This window comes from Apteryx rowi, unplaced genomic scaffold (assembly GCF_003343035.1).
Source record: "Apteryx rowi isolate R43461 unplaced genomic scaffold, aptRow1 scaffold_354, whole genome shotgun sequence".
Taxonomy (NCBI): domain Eukaryota; kingdom Metazoa; phylum Chordata; class Aves; order Apterygiformes; family Apterygidae; genus Apteryx; species Apteryx rowi.
Window position 1 is genome coordinate 661823 of NW_020450019.1, and position 17704 is coordinate 679526.

At 42.9% G+C, this 17704-nt stretch overlaps 2 protein-coding genes across 8 annotated transcripts in view; both read right to left on the minus strand.

Annotated features, from left to right (window-relative positions):
- Nucleotides 1-245, minus strand: part of FBXL20 (F-box and leucine rich repeat protein 20) — a 44359-nt gene extending 44114 nt beyond the window's left edge. For all 4 annotated transcript variants that reach the window (XR_003254742.1, XM_026072953.1, XM_026072954.1 and 1 more), the window contains exon 1: nucleotides 222-245. Coding sequence is in view for 3 of the 4 variants with exons in the window: in XM_026072953.1 (XP_025928738.1) it covers nucleotides 222-230 (9 nt within the window). In the remaining variant the exon portion in view is untranslated. The remainder of the gene's footprint in view (nucleotides 1-221) is intronic.
- A 239-nt stretch (nucleotides 246-484) lies between these two features.
- Nucleotides 485-17698, minus strand: MED1 (mediator complex subunit 1). 4 transcript variants are annotated; one of them, XM_026072947.1, is made up of 17 exons: nucleotides 17654-17698; nucleotides 15828-15934; nucleotides 14914-14992; nucleotides 14400-14454; nucleotides 14139-14271; nucleotides 13337-13365; nucleotides 12899-12970; nucleotides 12510-12584; nucleotides 11864-11937; nucleotides 11378-11467; nucleotides 10544-10655; nucleotides 10096-10220; nucleotides 9765-9883; nucleotides 8980-9181; nucleotides 8686-8781; nucleotides 8473-8578; nucleotides 485-6953 (listed from the first exon to the last, which is right to left on the minus strand). In XM_026072947.1, the coding sequence occupies exons 1-17, from the start codon at nucleotides 17679-17681 to the stop codon at nucleotides 3707-3709; spliced, it is 4749 nt and encodes a 1582-aa protein (XP_025928732.1). In that variant the 5' UTR covers nucleotides 17682-17698; the 3' UTR covers nucleotides 485-3706. The 4 variants fall into 4 exon arrangements, with proteins under 4 accessions (XP_025928732.1, XP_025928734.1, XP_025928735.1 ...); XM_026072949.1 differs by lacking the exon at nucleotides 17654-17698 and adding an exon at nucleotides 17327-17551; XM_026072950.1 differs by lacking the exon at nucleotides 17654-17698 and adding an exon at nucleotides 17254-17275.
- Between the last annotated feature and the right edge of the window lie 6 nt (nucleotides 17699-17704).

The window sequence follows — 17704 nt, forward strand, 5'->3', positions numbered from 1 at the left end:
CCCCGCTCCCTTTCCGGGAGGAGCCAGCTGGTCGCTGACGCCGACCAATCACAAGCCGGGCTGCCGCGGCGTCACGGTGATGTAATTCCGGCGGGAAAATCAAGCGTGGAACGACAGTGCCCCGCGCCGCGCCGCGCCAGCCCGGCCGCGATGAGCGCTGCTTCCCGGTAGCGCTTCCAGCCCTGATGCGCGCCGCGGGGGAAGCAAAGCGGCAGACTGACCCTCGGCATCCCCCGGCCGCTCCTAGACCCCAGGCGGGCGCGGCTCCCTGCACACTGGGGCTGCAAATCGTCACGAATGCACACACGATTCCCCTCCGTGTTCGCTTTAATTTCACTCCTCTACGAGCTCAGATCAAAGGCCTGGTGTGACAGGTGACAGCCTTTTGCGCTTTCTGAAGCGTCTGCCAGTAACCGTACCACCTTGAACAGCTCTGCAGAAAGTCAGCTCTAGGGAAGCAGAACGGTTTCCAGAAAACATTAAGACCTCTTTACCAAAGAGATTTATTTGCATGTAAATAAACATGTTYTTTGCAATATTTCCAAAAAAGTTGAAAGTACACTCTACATCAAAAAAGAATGAAAAAGTAGCCAGAATTATTTACAAGGTTGCCCACAAAAAAGCAAATTTCAAGACACATATTTACATAATGACCATTTAGGAAAGAACCATTTTCTTTTAATCTCAATTCCTCTACCTGAGATTAAAAGGTTTGGCTTTTATTTTGTTTACACATTTATCTTTCCAATACTGAAAGATGTAAAATATTGTAGAGAATAAGCAAAAATATTTTAAAAATAAAACATTTGTAAGAGACCAAGCATTTACATGTAAAATGTCTGTGTAATATTGACAGGTGTACCTCATCTCTAATCAATGCAATAGAAGCATCATGCAACTGTTGCCTGACTCTGGTATATCTTTTTCTCACATGATATAAAACGAAGGGGGTACAAAGGGGAAAGGGTACAGTGCATCAAAATGGATCAAAAAGCTTATTACCTGCTATGACCACAGTTCAGGACTCAGTTTCTCTTGCAGCACTTGGTGTCACAGAGGCTTAGAGAGGATGAGACTTTGTTCCCTGTACTTCTGTAGGTGTTCGTGATGCCCACCTTTTGCAGGAGAAATTTAGAATATTGAACTTTGGTCTTGGGCAAGCAGAGAAGGAAACATGTTCAGCTCTTTCATTTAAAATGCATTTATGTGTTAATTACGAAGCCGAACAGTATTTATTTTTAACTTTTAATGTATGTTTCATATCGGTAAAACATCACTCCAATTAATGACAAGTATCCAGCAAACCATTCCTTGAAATCCCCAGTCCTGATTCAACTCTGTAAGAGTGCTATTTTTGAAGGCTGTTTATACCTTCACACAACCCAGAACAGTTCAAAGGGCTCTTTTAAAACAAAGCAACTTAAAATGAGAGGGACAGAATTAAAACAGATGACAACCTGTTGGAGTCTGAACAGGTATTATTTCCGAGATGCAGCCGCTGTAGCAGGGTCTCAAGATAAAGTCATCTGGTGTTGTATTTCTTACATCCTCTTCATAGACACCCCACAGTCATACAATTCTGATGCTGCATAAGATAATGTCATTTGCTCCAGGTTTAGACTTATATTTACTACTTTTCTATCATCTCAGCGCATGAAGATGGGAACATTTGTGAGAGGGAAGCTATTGTATGCAGACCACTAGGAGCATAGGATGAAGGTTGGAAAATACAAGAACGGAGAGCTCCCCAAAGTTCGGGGTGGATTTGGAGAAATTCATGGCTCCTGCACTGTATGGGAACCCCGGAATTCAGCTGAAGACAGGAAGAAGGGRTGAAAAATCCCTACAATTAATTAAACAGTTGCTGCCCTGCTGAAAAGACATCTGCTTTGCTATGGCTTTTGATGAGCCAGAGAAGAAACTGCTTGTCTGGAGTTATTATTGGGGTCAGATTGTAAGTATGACTGGAGATTTCTGTGGTTTAAAAGAAACTTAAAGCCTTGACATGTTTTCAGACCACATCCCCGTATGCGAAGTATAATCTCTTCCCCATGGGTGAAATCCTGGCCTCCAGGAGTCAATGGCAAAACTCAATGGGAGCAGGATTCTGCCCAGTACAAAATTCAAAGGAGACGGGTTCACAGAACTCTTTCTTGATTTCCCATTTTTCCTCTTAGGCAAAACAGCTTTAATTGCTTTTAAAAATAAAACATCTTCCTCCTCAGTCTGTTTCCTTTCAGGGACCAAGATAAAACCATAGAGGACAGCAGAATCATGCTCTTAAGTCCAGCCAAAAAGGCAAAATCCATCATTTAAGGAAAACACTGTTTCTGCTGCAATCTTTATCCAGATGAAGCAGTTAGGGTCTGTTTTTTCCAGCAGTGTAAGTGCGTGCGAACACCAGGACATGAATGACTCACACTGCTAGGCTAACACCTCCCAGAGAGAGAAGGGAATGCTTGTGTGCATTACCAGAATTACTATTTGAGAAGTGTGCTGCAAGTTAAAAGAAAAAAAAAAACCAAACTGTAAGCATTTCAGCAACAGAAGCAGATTGAGAAAATAAGGCCCAATTTTTTAACCATGAATGCACACTAGTTGTCCTATCAACATTAATGAAAGTATTCATAGCAGATAAATTAAGCATAGTTCTAAAGTGTTTGCAGAATTGGGTCTTGTGCGCAGCTTGTAAAGTCTGTCTCTTTACAAATGCAGCATCAGGGAATTCTGGGGAAATTCTGTTTGCTAGGCTTTCAAGGAAGCAATGCTCAGATTAAGACAGTGGTGTCCCTTTTTAAATTTAGTTTTGCTCCAATGCATGCCGGAATTTCACCAACTTCACCAAAGCTACAGTGGCTGCATGTTTGCAGAGCTTTCCAAAACCATAGGTTCTACCCAAATTGCCAAGTCCCTTTGGGCTCTGCCATCATACAATTAAAACAGAGACTATGTGAAAACAAGCAGCACGAGGCATTCAAATATGGACATAAGTAAATAGCTAAAGTGAAAGGAAAGTCAAACATAAGACAGTTATCCTTCATCACTTTGACCTGGAATAAAATGCTGATATACATCAGAACACAGTGCCTGATTTTGCAGAGTGGCCCCATCAGAGGAAGATCAAGTTCCTCAGCACCGCTCCAAATCAGGCACTGAATGAAGAAATGCCACAAAAATAAAAACAATTAAAAAGCATTTTTTTCCTCCAACCACCATTATAAAAAGAATAAAACCCAACCCCAAAACATGCCCTAAAATAATTAGCTTAAAACTTCCTAAAAACCAGATCAACTTATTCTGAAGGGGAAGAGGGGGCAGAAGAAGTCAGATTCTCCCAGAATAGCCTATGTTTCTGTTTGCACCACTTTGGGGTCTGCTCGCACACTTACACGCATACTTAGCTTTATGCCCGTTATTTTTAACAGGACTATTAATACTTCTAAATTAAGAATGAGTGTAAGTATCCGCAGGACCAAGGCCACAGTCAGGAACCTGGCTTGCCATATGGAGCTGCTGGACACAGCCAGAGGTCGGCACTCACACRTGTTCTGTTCAGACTTTTGAGATCCTTGGAAATACTTTTTTTCTCTTAAAACACACCTCTTAAAAATCAGTGTGGCAGGTATGCAATGAATGGTTCTTTTCTTTCCATCTCTAGAACCTGCAGGTCCTGTGTACAGCTCATCTTTTAAAGATATTAAGAAAATTAATTTCCAATTAGAGCAACATCCATGAGATCGTCGTCTTCTTCCCCAATCAAAAACTCGGGGCTACCTCGGGACGATCGCTCAGCTGAAATGATAGCACTGCTTGTCATGGAGAGAGACTGATCAGCTGAAATTGGGGATTTAGACCAGCTCTCTGGCTTAATGCTGTGAGACTTCTTCTTGTCTCTGTCTTTATCACGATCCCGATCTCTGTCCCTGTCTTTGTCTTTCACTTTTTTCTTCTCTTTTTTGTGCTTCTTATGTTTTTCTGAGCTATATTCAGGCAAAGGCCTAATGCCATCATCCGAGCTGGGGCTGTTCTGATAGGATTTCTCTGCTATGGAAGAGCCCGACTCACTCTCACTGTCTATGTTTTGGGGAGTGTATGCTGGTGACTTACTGTGGCTGGGAGAGCAGCGTTCATGTTTTGGAGTAGACCCACTAATTAGAGGGGATCCATAGCTTTTGGAAGAAGCCATCTGAGGCCTTAAGCTATCCCCACCTCCTTCCCCAGGTTTCTGCAAAGTTACTTTGGCTTTAATACTAGGGGAGCCACCATCATGCTTGCTGATGATAATTTTGGCCACTCCAGTGCTTCCAACATTTTTGGAATCTGAAGTCTTCTTGGAAGAGTCAACAGACCCTCCAGAAACAGAGACTTTAGATTTCTCTTTGTCACTCTTCTCACGTTTGCCCTGGAACTCACCTCCAGACATATTGTGTTTGGAGGACATAGTATGGCTTGAGGAATTGGAACTTGGCCCCATTTGTCCATCCATCGGGTCTTCACCACCAGGCCCGCTAGTGACAACCCCATGTTTAAGTTTGTCTATGACTGCAGTCAGAGATGGCTTCTTGTTTCTGCTAGGAGACTTGCCTTTGGAACTTCCATGCTGGTTTTGGGATGAAGACATGGAAGACCCACTAGATGAAAAGGAAGATGAAGATGCTGTAGAAGAGTTTGATGAAGGAGGTGGTTTCTGAGACATAGACCCAGAGGATCCCRTTCCTGAAGAGGATTTCATACTTGAGCTTGATCCAGCCCCAGACATATGGGAACCTCCAGAACCTGAACTTATAGGTGACTTTGCTTTAGATGGGGGAGTACCTGGAACAGGTTTCATGGGAGAAGCAAGCTTGTCAGAACCTCCTGAGGGTCTAGAATGAGATGGAGAGATGTTTGGTTTACTCATAGAAGGGTTCATAAGTGATGATGGCTTTCCTTGAGGTTTCATCTTGGTACTTCCAGAACCGCTGCTGAGGCCATGCTTGGTGATGGGGGAGGATCCAGGCTTTCCCACAGACTGAGCTGAGCTTTTGGACTGACCTGAACTTGAGCCACCTTGGCTCGAGTAGAGGCTGCTGCTCATCTTTGAGCCAGAAGACCCTTCTGATTTGCTGCTTTTAATTTTGCCTGAGGTTGAAGAGGAGGAGGAAGAGGAGGAGGAAGAAGAATGGCTATGATGGCTTTTGCTGCTGGAGGAGGTGACAGAGCCACTACTCGTATACTGGCCATGTGAAGATGGTTTGCCAACAGTCACTGTTCCTTTTGGAATCTGAATTGTGATTTTTGGAATAGGAGGAGTAGCTACACCAGGAGGAGTCTGAGATCTGCCTGAACTCCCAGGAGATTTGGACCCACCTGTGCTTGCAGGTGGGGTGAAAGGCCTGTTTGATGAACTATGAGATGGAGATTTCCCATCTGTTTCCTGCTTCTTCCGCTTTGGAAGTTTCTCTTTACTTTTACCATCACTGGATGGAGTCCGGCTGCGCTTCCCTGGCTTCCCGTCTAGCCCAGGACCTGCCATGTTACTTCCAGAACCGTTGCCTTCCTTTACCCGTTTCTGAGACTTTTCTTTCCCCAAATCCCCTGTATTTAGTAAAGGGCTCTGACCTCCACTGTGATGCTCCATGAGGTCAGAGGACCCCAGTGCTTTGCTTGCAGCTGCAATAATACTAAAATCCACCGTATCGGACTGATTGCTCCCCTTAAATTTATTTTCTCCCCCATCACTCCCTAACACTTGCACCCCCAACGTACTTAGGGCCTGGGGTGTATAGCCCTTGAAATCATCAGTGTCTCCACTCTGACTACTCTCATCAAAGTATTCCTCCCCAAAGCCACTTTGACTCTGACTGTTCAACAAGTCAGGATTGAAATCTACCCCATCTGGAAAAAAATGGTTTGAAGAATCGCTGTTGGGGCTCACAGCAGCATCTGCTATCAAGTCTGCTGGATCTGTGTACGGGTTCTCACTATTGTTTGTCTGAAAAACATCTGGGTCAAAGAGGGCACTTTGTGAATGTCCTGAACTAGAAGAGTCTCTTACTGGAGTACCAATGGGTGGACAGTCCTCATTAGTGGTGGGTAGCTTGGAAGCCTCCTCTGCTATATCCGAAAGGATATCAGTAACATCGGCTCCAATGCTGTCCGAACTAGAAAGTCGAACCATTCTCTGAATACTGGGCTGCGAGTGAGGTATAGGCTGTGGGTATGTAGTAGGAGGAGTGCTGCATTGGCTAGGTGCTGGAGTAATATGAGGGGTGTCCAGGGTATCTGCAGTCATGTTGACATCAAAAATAGGATTCTGGGAGTCAACATCCATTGAAAAGAGCTCCCTCTGGAAATCGTCCTCAGTCTGATGCTTGGGCTTGTCTGCTGGGATGCGGGATTTTTTTTTCTTTTGCTTATTCCCCCCCGGGCCCATTTCCATTCTGGGGGAGCCAGAGGAAGAGTTCTGCCTTTCAAGAGGGCTGCTCCCATACAGAGTAGAGAAATCCTGAGGGGGATTCTCTTTAAGAAGGTTCATGAGCATGGGGTGGTTCTTGGTGTTGCTTGCTGGTGAGGATACTGGTGGTGGTGTGTGATGGGGAGGGGTTGGACTTGAGCCAATGGTAGACCCCACATTCCCTGTGATCTGCAACAAACTAGTGAGAATAGGGTTCTGAGACACTTTGCTGAAGTCCTCCCCATGGCCCACCGAGTCATGCCTCTCTTTCATGCTTATGCTCATATTAAACAAAGTAGTGATGGGCCCCCCAGGAAAAGTGTTTGTTGGGGTAGTGGTACCACTCATTGGGTTGCTGCCTGTGGTCATGCCATACCCTGGGCTGCTGGCTGGGGGAAGATTTTTCTTCACCATATCTTCTACTGTCTCTGCAATGAGGGACAAGGCTGGTGTGTCTGCCTGAATCGTTTCTGCTTTTCTACGAATTGCTCTCATGGTCACAGGAATGGACATACATCTGCAAAACACAAGACAAGAGTTTAGCATGCATTTTGCTGCCCTAAGCAATGTTCACTAAAGTAGTTTTAACAACTTCCTCAGAAAAGCAGCAGCCAAATGAGGCAAGACAGTATTTCCCATTTTGGGGAGGGAAAGCTAAAGGAAATGACAACAGCTAAAAGAAATGCTAAGAGTCTTGGGCACAAGAGAGCAACAGGTCCAGGCATGTAAAAACCCTGCTATTCTATTTGTGTTTATATTTATCCTGTCCTGCTTATCTAGCCATGAGACAACAGCGCCTCTCTAGACTACCTTGCAAACACAAATACAGGAGAATTAATCAAACAATTGACTCTATTAGTAACTGACAGACGATGATCTTGTAGTTAAAGCACAGGATGGAAACATGCAATCTGGGTTGTTACTCTGATTCTGCTAAGGAACACCTTTGTCTAAGAATAACAAGCCTCATTTCCTGAAACCTTGTAAAATGCAGTGGTAACACCACATCCCACTCAAGGTCAGCAAGCCTATGTTTAGAAAGAAAAATATATATTCTCACTCAAGAGGTCTGTGTTGCGTACTGTTAACATCCTGCTGTATTCTGAATGCCTACAATGGCGGCTGGTGTTGAGGAATTTTGATAAAAGGCCTGTGTAAATGGCAAGCTGCAGGAGGCTCTTTTCCACATTACAAGACTTTGAAAGCTACCAACTACAGAAGAAGGCATAAAAAGGTAGGTACCTCGGACACGCACTTAAAATAAGTAGTTAAGATTCAAAGCCTGAAATGGAATTTTCAGTAGGGCTCCAAGTTTGCCTCCCTTATGAAGAATCACTACAAAAATTCACTCAAAGAACAGCTCCAAAAATCACTAGGATACTTATGAGATGGGCACAGAGTTCATCTATATGCTTTGGAGTACATCGAGCAATGAATGCTGGAAGTATGCCATACTAACGCCATGGTACTCACCAGGATTTTCTCACTGAATATTACTACTCTCTTAGAACTCAAAAAGCAGGAAGGAGAGTTAACCTGAGTACCTGGTCCCACAGGCACAGCACCAGACAGACTCAGAAGGTCTGAACCACCTCTTTTGTTCTGGCACTGGTCTGCTGAGAGACCACAAATGCGCCATTCAATCTGCCTGGCCCCAATGAAATGGGGATAATGACAACTCATTCAAAAAATGTTGTGGATAGAAATCACCTATGTGGATCATTAGACAGAGATCCTAATTTGTTAATTCAGTTTTATAAGGGCCCTTACATTAAATATGGGAGAACTACTAATTTCCAGATATTCGAGCACTAATTTTAGCTGACACACTATATTGCTTCCGGGGTACTTTTGGAGCCAATTTTGGCATTGCCAGTTCTCCTCCCCAAAGCTGAATTTTCTGCAGGATGAAAGGCTTGGTGAAGTGTTACTGTAGGCATGTACAAGTAACAACAGCACATGTGAGCTACTGCATTTTGGTTTATAAACAACACTCTGAACAACACTGAATGGCACCACAAAAAGCTCTGGCTTACCTTTGAACAACTTTGGCAATGAAATCATCTGTACAGATAAGAGCATCAGACAGCCCTTTGTACAGCTTACAGTTCACATGAGTAGAATCTTGCACATCCATTACCACTGAAAGACAGAAGGCATTTGGAAGAGATCAAAATTCTGGTTACAGGGGGAAAAAACCCTGCCATGCTTTTCATAATTACATGCATGCTTTTACTGAGTCCACTTACCGCACACTAGGGAGTCATTCACAGGGTGCTGAAAGGACACACTAAAACAGGAGTCAGAGAGAGGACAAACTTCAAACTGCAGGATCCCAGGGGAATCTGGAAAACAAGGGAACTATTAAATTAAAGATCACAGGAAATGAACCAGAGGCACGTGCTCAATACCCCCACATAGAGAAAAATAAAATGGTAAGAGAAAAGCAGTATCAGCATCCTATTTCTTATTCCCAAATCTGAGAAAATTACCCAGGGTTCCCTATCAACTACACATTATATTCCACTTGATGTAGTACCTACCTTCTTTTAAAACTGTTCGCTTGACACAGCTGCCAATCAGTGTGTTGTAAGCCACCTGATGTCTGATCAAATTGAGTATGAGAGGAACCCGTCCAGGGTGCTGGAAGGCGATTTTGCTAATCAGAGTTCCTTGAAGACTTCTTCCATCTGGGAGAGGAGCATCTTTGTTCAGAAAGTAACAGTGCTGCTGTCCTGGAAGAGCCTGACAAACAATTCCTGCTTTACTCCAACTAATGCTGGATACAAGGCAAAACCAGACATCTAGGAAGGAAAGAGCAGGCTCCAAATCCAAGCAATTCCAAGCCATCTTTCTGGCTGGAAATGACAAGTAATGAATATATTTCCTTTTATTAAATGACAAGCAGATCTGAACAAGCAAAACAGWGTGCAGGCTCCTCAGAAGTACAGCCAAACGGTATTCACTTCCCCAACTAAACAAGTTTCATATAGTATCTCTTTCGAGGAAAGAAAAATCCTCTGAAGTCAACAGGAGATCTGTCACTAACACAAGAACCAAGTTTTCTCCCAGAGTCATGTGATTTATTCAGTCACACATTAAAATCAGAGCAAGAAGAAGGGATAGAACCTGGGAAGGCTAAATCCCATACCTCTGCTGTCACTACTGCAGCAGAGTCAGCAGCCAGATCTTAACTGCTAGTTCCATCCATCCAGGAGGACAATCTCACTATTTATAATAGCTTCTACTTGAATGATACCTGAAAGATGTGAAAAACCCCAAACTGCTCATCTGCAAGTCTAACGCCCTGGTTGTACAATATACTTACTGCATAGAAGCGCATATTGTGGTTTAAAGGTAGAGGATCAGCCTCCTTGGATAACTCAAACTGTGTGATCAGCTCATACAAGGGCACAAATGTTGGTGATGTGTCAAACAATGGAATACCTGAGGAAACAAAATGGCACAGACTGATAGCACCTGGGACCTGGGAAGAGCTGGTGAGCCATAAAATGAGTTGCCACCTAGTAAAGGAAACCTATCCAGTTCTTACTGAAAACAGAGCAYAAAAACTTGAGTAGCTATTCTGGTATGCTTTATAAATAGCAGCTTATCAGGAAAAACCTAGGAAGTATCTTTCTGGCAGACCTGCAACCCACCTGTGCAGCCCTGAAGTTTCTGAATGAAAGCTCGAGATACTGGAATGGGTCGTGGGAATTTCAAGAAGAAACAAGCTGGCAGGTCCACACTGTTGGCACTGGTGATTGACGAGAAAGACGGTGTCCTAAAATATTGAGTTAATACAAATCTTTATTAGGTGCAGAACATGACTCTGGCTTCTGCTTTGAGCGCCAGACACGCATTTTACTGTTTGCTCAAATACAAGCAGATTGTTTATGCCTTCTGAAAAATAAAGGAGCTCATCAAAAGCATKAAACATGCCTGAAATACATACTTCTCAGCTTAAAGATAGCATAAAAGTCACTTTATAATGCCATAAMATCATGCAGTCATCTCCCCACCCTGACTTCAAAAGAGAACTGAATATTGAATTTGCATCTAAACAAGGCCACTGAGAAAGGCCTGGCAGATATGTCCTTTGCTTACCCTTTGCTGTCAACAGGATGAGACCCCATAATCAATGGTGCAATTGGAAGTTTGTACATTGCCATGGTTCCCTCAACAGTTACTGACACATTCATACCCAAAGCCCGAGGAACTGCAAGAGGAAGCAAGAAAAAAGAACATAAATTTATGAAAAAATACCACAAGCTTTATGAGTTAAATTGAACTAGTGGAAATAGATTACTTCCTCCATATAGCACAGTTTCAGTGCTCACTGTTAACACCTAAATGGACTACAATCAAACCAGTTACACTACCTTTCCCCTGCCCCCCTTACACAGAAGGCCTATTGCATAATTCTTAAAATATGTTTCAAATAGATTTTCAAGTTTGTATTATGCTCTTTACAAAGCAAAACAATTAATGATTTTGGACAATTTCACCCTCTCCTTTCTCCAGAGCAACCTCCATTTTAATAGGTGTTTGGTTTTGTCATTTTAGCAAATGACAGATGTCCGCATACATGCACGGAAACTGATCCTTCAGTAAGATGGCACAAGCACAAGTATTCTCACAATAAAATAGATCTCATGTTGACCATGAAACTCAAGGCAAAAAGGCTTCAACTGCAGGCTGAATCATCCAGGCCCACTGGTACCAGTCCCTTTCAAATTCCAGAGTAGCCATGAGGTTCAAGAAGAGGGTTAAGCTGAGCCAGCATTTACGCATGTGCTTATTAAACCCGTGTCCTTTGTAAGTCAACTTATGATTTTCCTGTATTTGAGGTGACAGCAGAGGGGAGCTAGACTACCAGAATTCTGCTTTCTACTCTCCTCCAAACAGAAGTAGTCGTACCAGCTTCTAAAGGTGACCTACCATTGTTCTCATGCAAAACGATGGGGGCTCCAGTGCCTTCTTCAAATAAATCATACGGCGAGACGTAATACTTGAGATTCATCAGGAGACCTGTGGGAGAGCAGCTTATAAATAAGCATCCTGGTGACACAAGTTACCCGACTATTATTAACCCGTGTAACCACAATACATCTGCAATGTAACAAAGCACATGTTGGGCAGAGCTGTCAGCACACCTTGAAAGAGTTATTCACCACTGCCAAAGACACAGACACTGCCGTCTCCCATAGGATTACTATGATGTGTGGCTTCATAAATAAAAGCTGGCTTTCTGGATCATAAGTTACTTGCACATATTCAGCCACCTCTTTCACTCTGATTAGTATCTTCCATTATTAGCACCAGTTAATGTGAAACTACCATCCATAAAAGGGGATACTGAACAAAGTCAATTTTATAGACAAAATCTGCACTTTTCTTCTTTTTTAAAATGTTAATCAGAGATACCTCCACTCCTGGGGGTGAGATAGCCAACACTGCCATGAAGAATCTTGTCCAGGGGATTTGCATTGGTGGCTTGCCTGCAAGAGAGGCAGTCACACGTCTGTAACAAGCCAGAGCCATAGCTGAAGCCAAAATTCATGGGCTGATGACAGTCTAAGATTTTAGCTCAACACATACACACTGCTCAGTAAACACAGAGGTAGCGATCTTAAACCTCACACTGCAATGGGCAAAACAGAAGCTAYTTTACTTACTAAAGCATGGATGGTTTATCCTCTGAATTTACAGCAGTAAAAGATGATCAAATGTTTCTCAATTTCTTACTGTAGAACAACTTGTTACCACTAATCTATCCAGTTGCAAGCTGTTTTTTTCCCTTTTTTTTAACTGAGTTTTGTAGTTAAAAAGGTAAATTCCTGGTAATTTCCAGGAAGCTCTGAGCAATTTTTCTATCACTCTGTATCACTCCCTGGCTTGCACAGGCCTTCTGAAACCTCAGCACTGAACTTCTTAGCAATAATGTCAGACTATATAGGCACTGATGTGCCATCAGTATAGGGATACTTCCCTATGGTTAGAACCAGTCAACATGATGTAGCACTTCAAAAACAAACTAACAAATACCAACAAGCCATACAGATGTTCTTACCAATACATCCCTGCCATTTTTGAGAGATCCAGCTCCAAGGACTGTAGAGCTAAGTACATTTTAGTTTTAAGTTTGCTGGAGAAGAAAAAAGAAACAATGTAAGAAAAATTAAAAATTAACAGGAACTGTGCAATGAAATCCAATTACAGAACTACTGGCTGACAAGCTACAATGCTTTCCCCCAGATCAAGCATTTAGAAGTTTTAACTTTTCATTTGTCATTCCCACTTCAAATTAAATCCTCCCTACCCACTGCATGCACACACGTCATGTTGATGGAGTCAGGAAGATCACACACAATGAAAATTTAAGCACAGAACTAAAAGCTTGTAGATTTGTTTAATTTTATGTGTGTGGATGTAAATAAATGCAACACATTCTAGACTTACTTGTCTCCTGGCAACTTATACAGGTTCACAAGCCCCCTTAGATGCTTAGAAAATTCATCAAAATTTTTCTCTCTAAAAGGAGGGGAAAAATAACATGAATTCATATTCATAGCACATAAGGTTTTAAATAAGTTATATTCATACAAAAATGAAGTCACATAAGAACAGACTTTTGTTACAAGAAAGCTGTAAAAACGTGTTCTTTAAATGATCCAGCTTTAATGTTTCTGATAAATATCACACTGTGGCTTCCAAGGCCACATACATGGCAGTCTGAATCTGGCATACCAAAACCTAAGTCAGAAAACCCCTGGAGAAGCACAAAGACTTTGTGGGGAAGGCATAGTTATCAACTGCTTTGCATTTCCAGGCATAAAATAGCACCAGATGAATACTGCAAAGAGAAACCTGTCTGGAAATACAACTCTTGCTACTCACCTCAAATGTTGCACCAGTTCTGGACAGCTCTAAAAAGGGAAGAACATAGAACTATATCAATGTCAAATGTAGTAATCTCAGTCTGTACAGCACTGTGGCTGCAAAATATTAGGACAGTGACATTCCTAAGCACCAGCTTTTGATGAGAAGAAACACAGCTGTGCACTGGTATGGTTCTAGTTCTGCTTGACAACCTCTTCTGGGAGAAATTCAAACAATATCATACCCTATTAAATGAATGACTTGGAATAAAGTTTTAAAATAGTGAAGCCTTAGGTTGAAAACCTCTGATCTTATATAAATGTGATAAAAATGGCCTGATTTTCAGAAGAGCAGCTATGCCAATGTGAAATGCAAGTGCAAACTCCCATATATGTGGAGGAGGGAAGTAAAGCCATTTTCTTTCAGGACCTTAGCTGTACGCTTCTAGGTTTTAGTGTTTTCCATCCAAGAACTAAGTCTTATAAGATTAATTTCCCTTTCCTTCCTCAAGGAATAAAATTCCCACAAACATAACAAATAACTTCCTAAACAATTTTGCCAGTTATATTGCTACTCAGAAGAAAATAGGGACCCTGAGCAAAATGGTCCTTGCACACATGCACTGCATTGATCATCAGATTAAAGCACAAGAATGGACTACTCCATGGAGGTTTTTACTTTCCACTAGAACAAGCAGTAAAGTTAAGCCTTGATGAATGTGTTCAGTATAATCCATTTCCTCCGCTCATATAGAGAGGAACCAAAACGGCAGTTCCAAAGACAAAAAGGTATCACTCTCATCTTTTTCAGTAATACATACCACAGGATTTTCTCCATGGTGAGCCACCTTGACATCACACAGCAGCCCTGTAGGATCTAACTGGACTTCCACATAGAACATGTCTGAAGTGATGTAACATTCAGTGCCATTTGCACTAAGGTGAGATCCAAGGCTTACATACAAAACAAAACAAAAATTGCTATGAGATGCACACAAAAAACAATCAAACCAGCAGTGAGATTACGATGTGTACAGATAAACAAGAAATGCCTTTGCCATAAAATAAAGAAGACAACCTACCCATTCTGTCTAGCTATGGACTCTAAGCGATCTGTCATGGCAGGCAGAGAAGATACTAGATGGAGAAAGCAAAAAGCAAGGCTTAGTGAAATGATTCAACATTTCCCCAGGAATGAGACATCAGCACTAAAAGCAATCTCAACAACTCACTCCCAGGTGTTCTCATACCTTCACACATCCAGTTATACATATTATCAACACCCAAAATTCAGGCAGAACAATTTATAAAGAGAAAAATAAACATTCTCAGAAATATAAAGAGAGAATGGATTTTCTTCCACATTCCAGACAAGCGGAATTCAGGTATGGGCATTTACAATAAAAATAACAGGCAATCTTGAGTGGGACTGAATCATAACAGATAAGCATGCTTATGTAAACGTGACTACACATACACCAAGAACACAGAGAGATACAGGCTAGCAAAAACCTTCCTTGCTTTTATGATGTGGAATATTTCCACAGCGTATCATTGCTAAGCAGTACATAAAGCACATGCACAGAACATACCAACCTTTTAATGCCTTCTGCAAAGTCTCCAAACAGCTCACCAGATGTTGGTGCCCCCCAGAGTTCATCACAACTCGCTTTTCCTTAGTCAGAAAGGAAGAAAATGACCTTTTGATGTATCACTCACTGAGAGGGAATTACTGCAATTTTTGTTCAGTCAAGCGAGGTTTATTCAGGTAATTAAAGGCAGATTAGATTTCATCCCAAAATTACATCCTCATTTTGATTCTTATATGACAACAGTATCCATTTTGGAAGCAGGTAACAAAGGCAGACCTGGAATTGATTTTGTTCTTTAAGCAACTTGCTCATCTGGAAGAACAGACTGTAATACCTTTTTAATAGGCATAAGCTGAGTTACATAGGAGGAGACAGAGAAATAACCAGACAGGCAAACTTTTAACACCTCAGAACAATATATGCAGAAACCTTTGATGTAGCTCTCTCCTGCCTTCTGTTCCTCTCTCCCCCCACCCAGAAACCAATGTTTCAAAACCATGTTTGACTAAGCCAACACTGAATTCTGAACACCACTGAAAAGGGAGCAAATCGCTTAACAAAATAAAACATCTCAAAACAGCAAGTGGCAGAATGGTTAAGGCTTCTCACCACCGGTTCAAACCACAAGTTTTACCCTCTTCCTGGATTTGTAATGACAGCTGCCCCCTGTCAATTAGGCTGTAAAGGGGGAGGCTGTAACCAGGGAAGGCAAAGGCATTCCAGGCAGACAGGACACGCACATCACTCCCCTGTACACTGCTGGGTTGAGGACTGGCACGCCTCAACCACAGCAGCCCAACAGGAAGTCAAGGCTTGGACAAAAAGTAAAGCACTTTGAAGAGATCTAACAAACCGACAACAGAATCATTACTAAAGATACTCTTGAAACTCTCCTGCTCAGATTCCAACAAGCCTCACCATGACTTGACGGACTAGCTTCATGGTTTCTGTCCAAGGTCTGTTTTGGTTAAACTTTGCATGAAGTCTTTCTAAGAGAGAACTCATCTTATTCAGCTTCTCCGCCTCTGTAAGACAAATCATAGGAGAAAATTCAGCAAAGAGAGAACTAGGTAATACTTAAAGTTTTACAAATAGAACAAGCAGGTAGTTGCAATGAAAACACTTTCCATCTTTAAGCTAAACATATCTGTTGCTGATTTATCACTGGGACCTAGACTTCAAGGTTACATAATGTTAAGGATATATCACTACTAAAACCTAGAGGATCAAAGGTCTAAGGGCCTGCTGGGAGAAGCCCAGCTACTATTCTGCATGGACTCTGAATGAGATGGTTCCAGATGATTAAGTTCTGAAATGACAGTAATACATCAGGGCACTGTTTGGGGGTACAACAGCATGGCTTAAAGATGTGTTGAAGCTTCCTAAGGGAGGACAAGGAGTAAAGAGTGTAGAAAACATTGTATCAGCAAACTTTTAAACAGCAGGGGTTAAGCTTTCATCTCCTGGCTTCATCTTCACTGTTCATACTTATTCTAACTCTCCAGCTTCCAGCATTGTAAAGATCTTCCCCAATCCCTTCACCTCCCAGACCCTTAATCAAATTGATCCAACTGCCAGTGCTTCAGAAGGTTGAAAATTCTCTGACCAGACATATTCTCACTCATCCCCTGCTAGCCCGAGACCCAAGGACTGGTGTCTTTGTGCTGTTCTGGAACCAGTGTATGGCTCCGTACGCTGTAATATAACAAAGCAATTGATGACCTGCTTTGCTCTGCCTTCTAATGTGCTTCACAGATCGGTACCACACTGGAATCTAGTCAACCCTTACAAAATGCTCGTCATGTCCCAGAGATTTCCTTCAATTAGGTGTGGTTTTACAAGCTCATTTTCCTGTATTTTAGAAAGTTCCACTGTTATGAAAAATATCTCCCTGATGAGAGCTGGGAGACAGTAACACTGACCACGCAGACAACTAGCATCAGACAGATTAACTAAAAAAATCCAAGCTGGAATAGTGTATTTTCCCCCAATATCTAATAAAAAACACATACAAAAAAGAACAGGAGTTTCAAGGGTGCTATAATTTGGCATTTCTTTTGCTATCTAGCAGACAGCTTTTTCTACAGTCGCATTCTTTGAAAAGCTCAACAGACATCACTGCCAAAATAAACCTCTCGCTGGCTCTGCAGGGTCCAAGGCAAACACAAAGGCTACAAAACTAACTGCCATGGTGTGCAACCCTGCGAGGCCTCACCTGTAAACTCTGCAGAGCTTGTTTTCATGATCGATGTATGTACAGTCCAGAGAATTAACACTGACCCCCACCAAGTCTCAGTGTAAAACATAATTAAGTGTTTGTCAGACGTTTTCAGACACTTTATACCTCTCAGCTACATTAGGGACAGGGGGATTTTTGCCACACTTCAGCACAGTTAGAGCTTCACTTGGATATTTGCCTTTATTTTCTTCAAAAATGGAACAAGCCCTGCAGCCGGCACGAAGGCCCAGGCGGCCCGGCACGGGGAGGCCCGAGGGGTGCGTTACATCCACGACGGCGGGGAAAGCCGAGGGCGGTGCCGCCGGCCGAGGAGTCCTCGCCCTTCACGGCGGGCCGCAGGCGCGGTGCCACCTCTCGGGGGGACACCTACGGCCCAACCCGGGACGGAGCCACCCCGATCACCGCACCGCGGAGACACCGGGAGCCCCTCGCCGGGCGGCCGGGCCCCGCGGCTCCTCACAGGGCCGGCCCGGCGCCCCAGCCGCGCCCCTCAGGCGGCACTCACCCTCGGCGCCGCCCGGCGCCGCCTTCATGGCGCGGGCGGGGACGGGCGGCC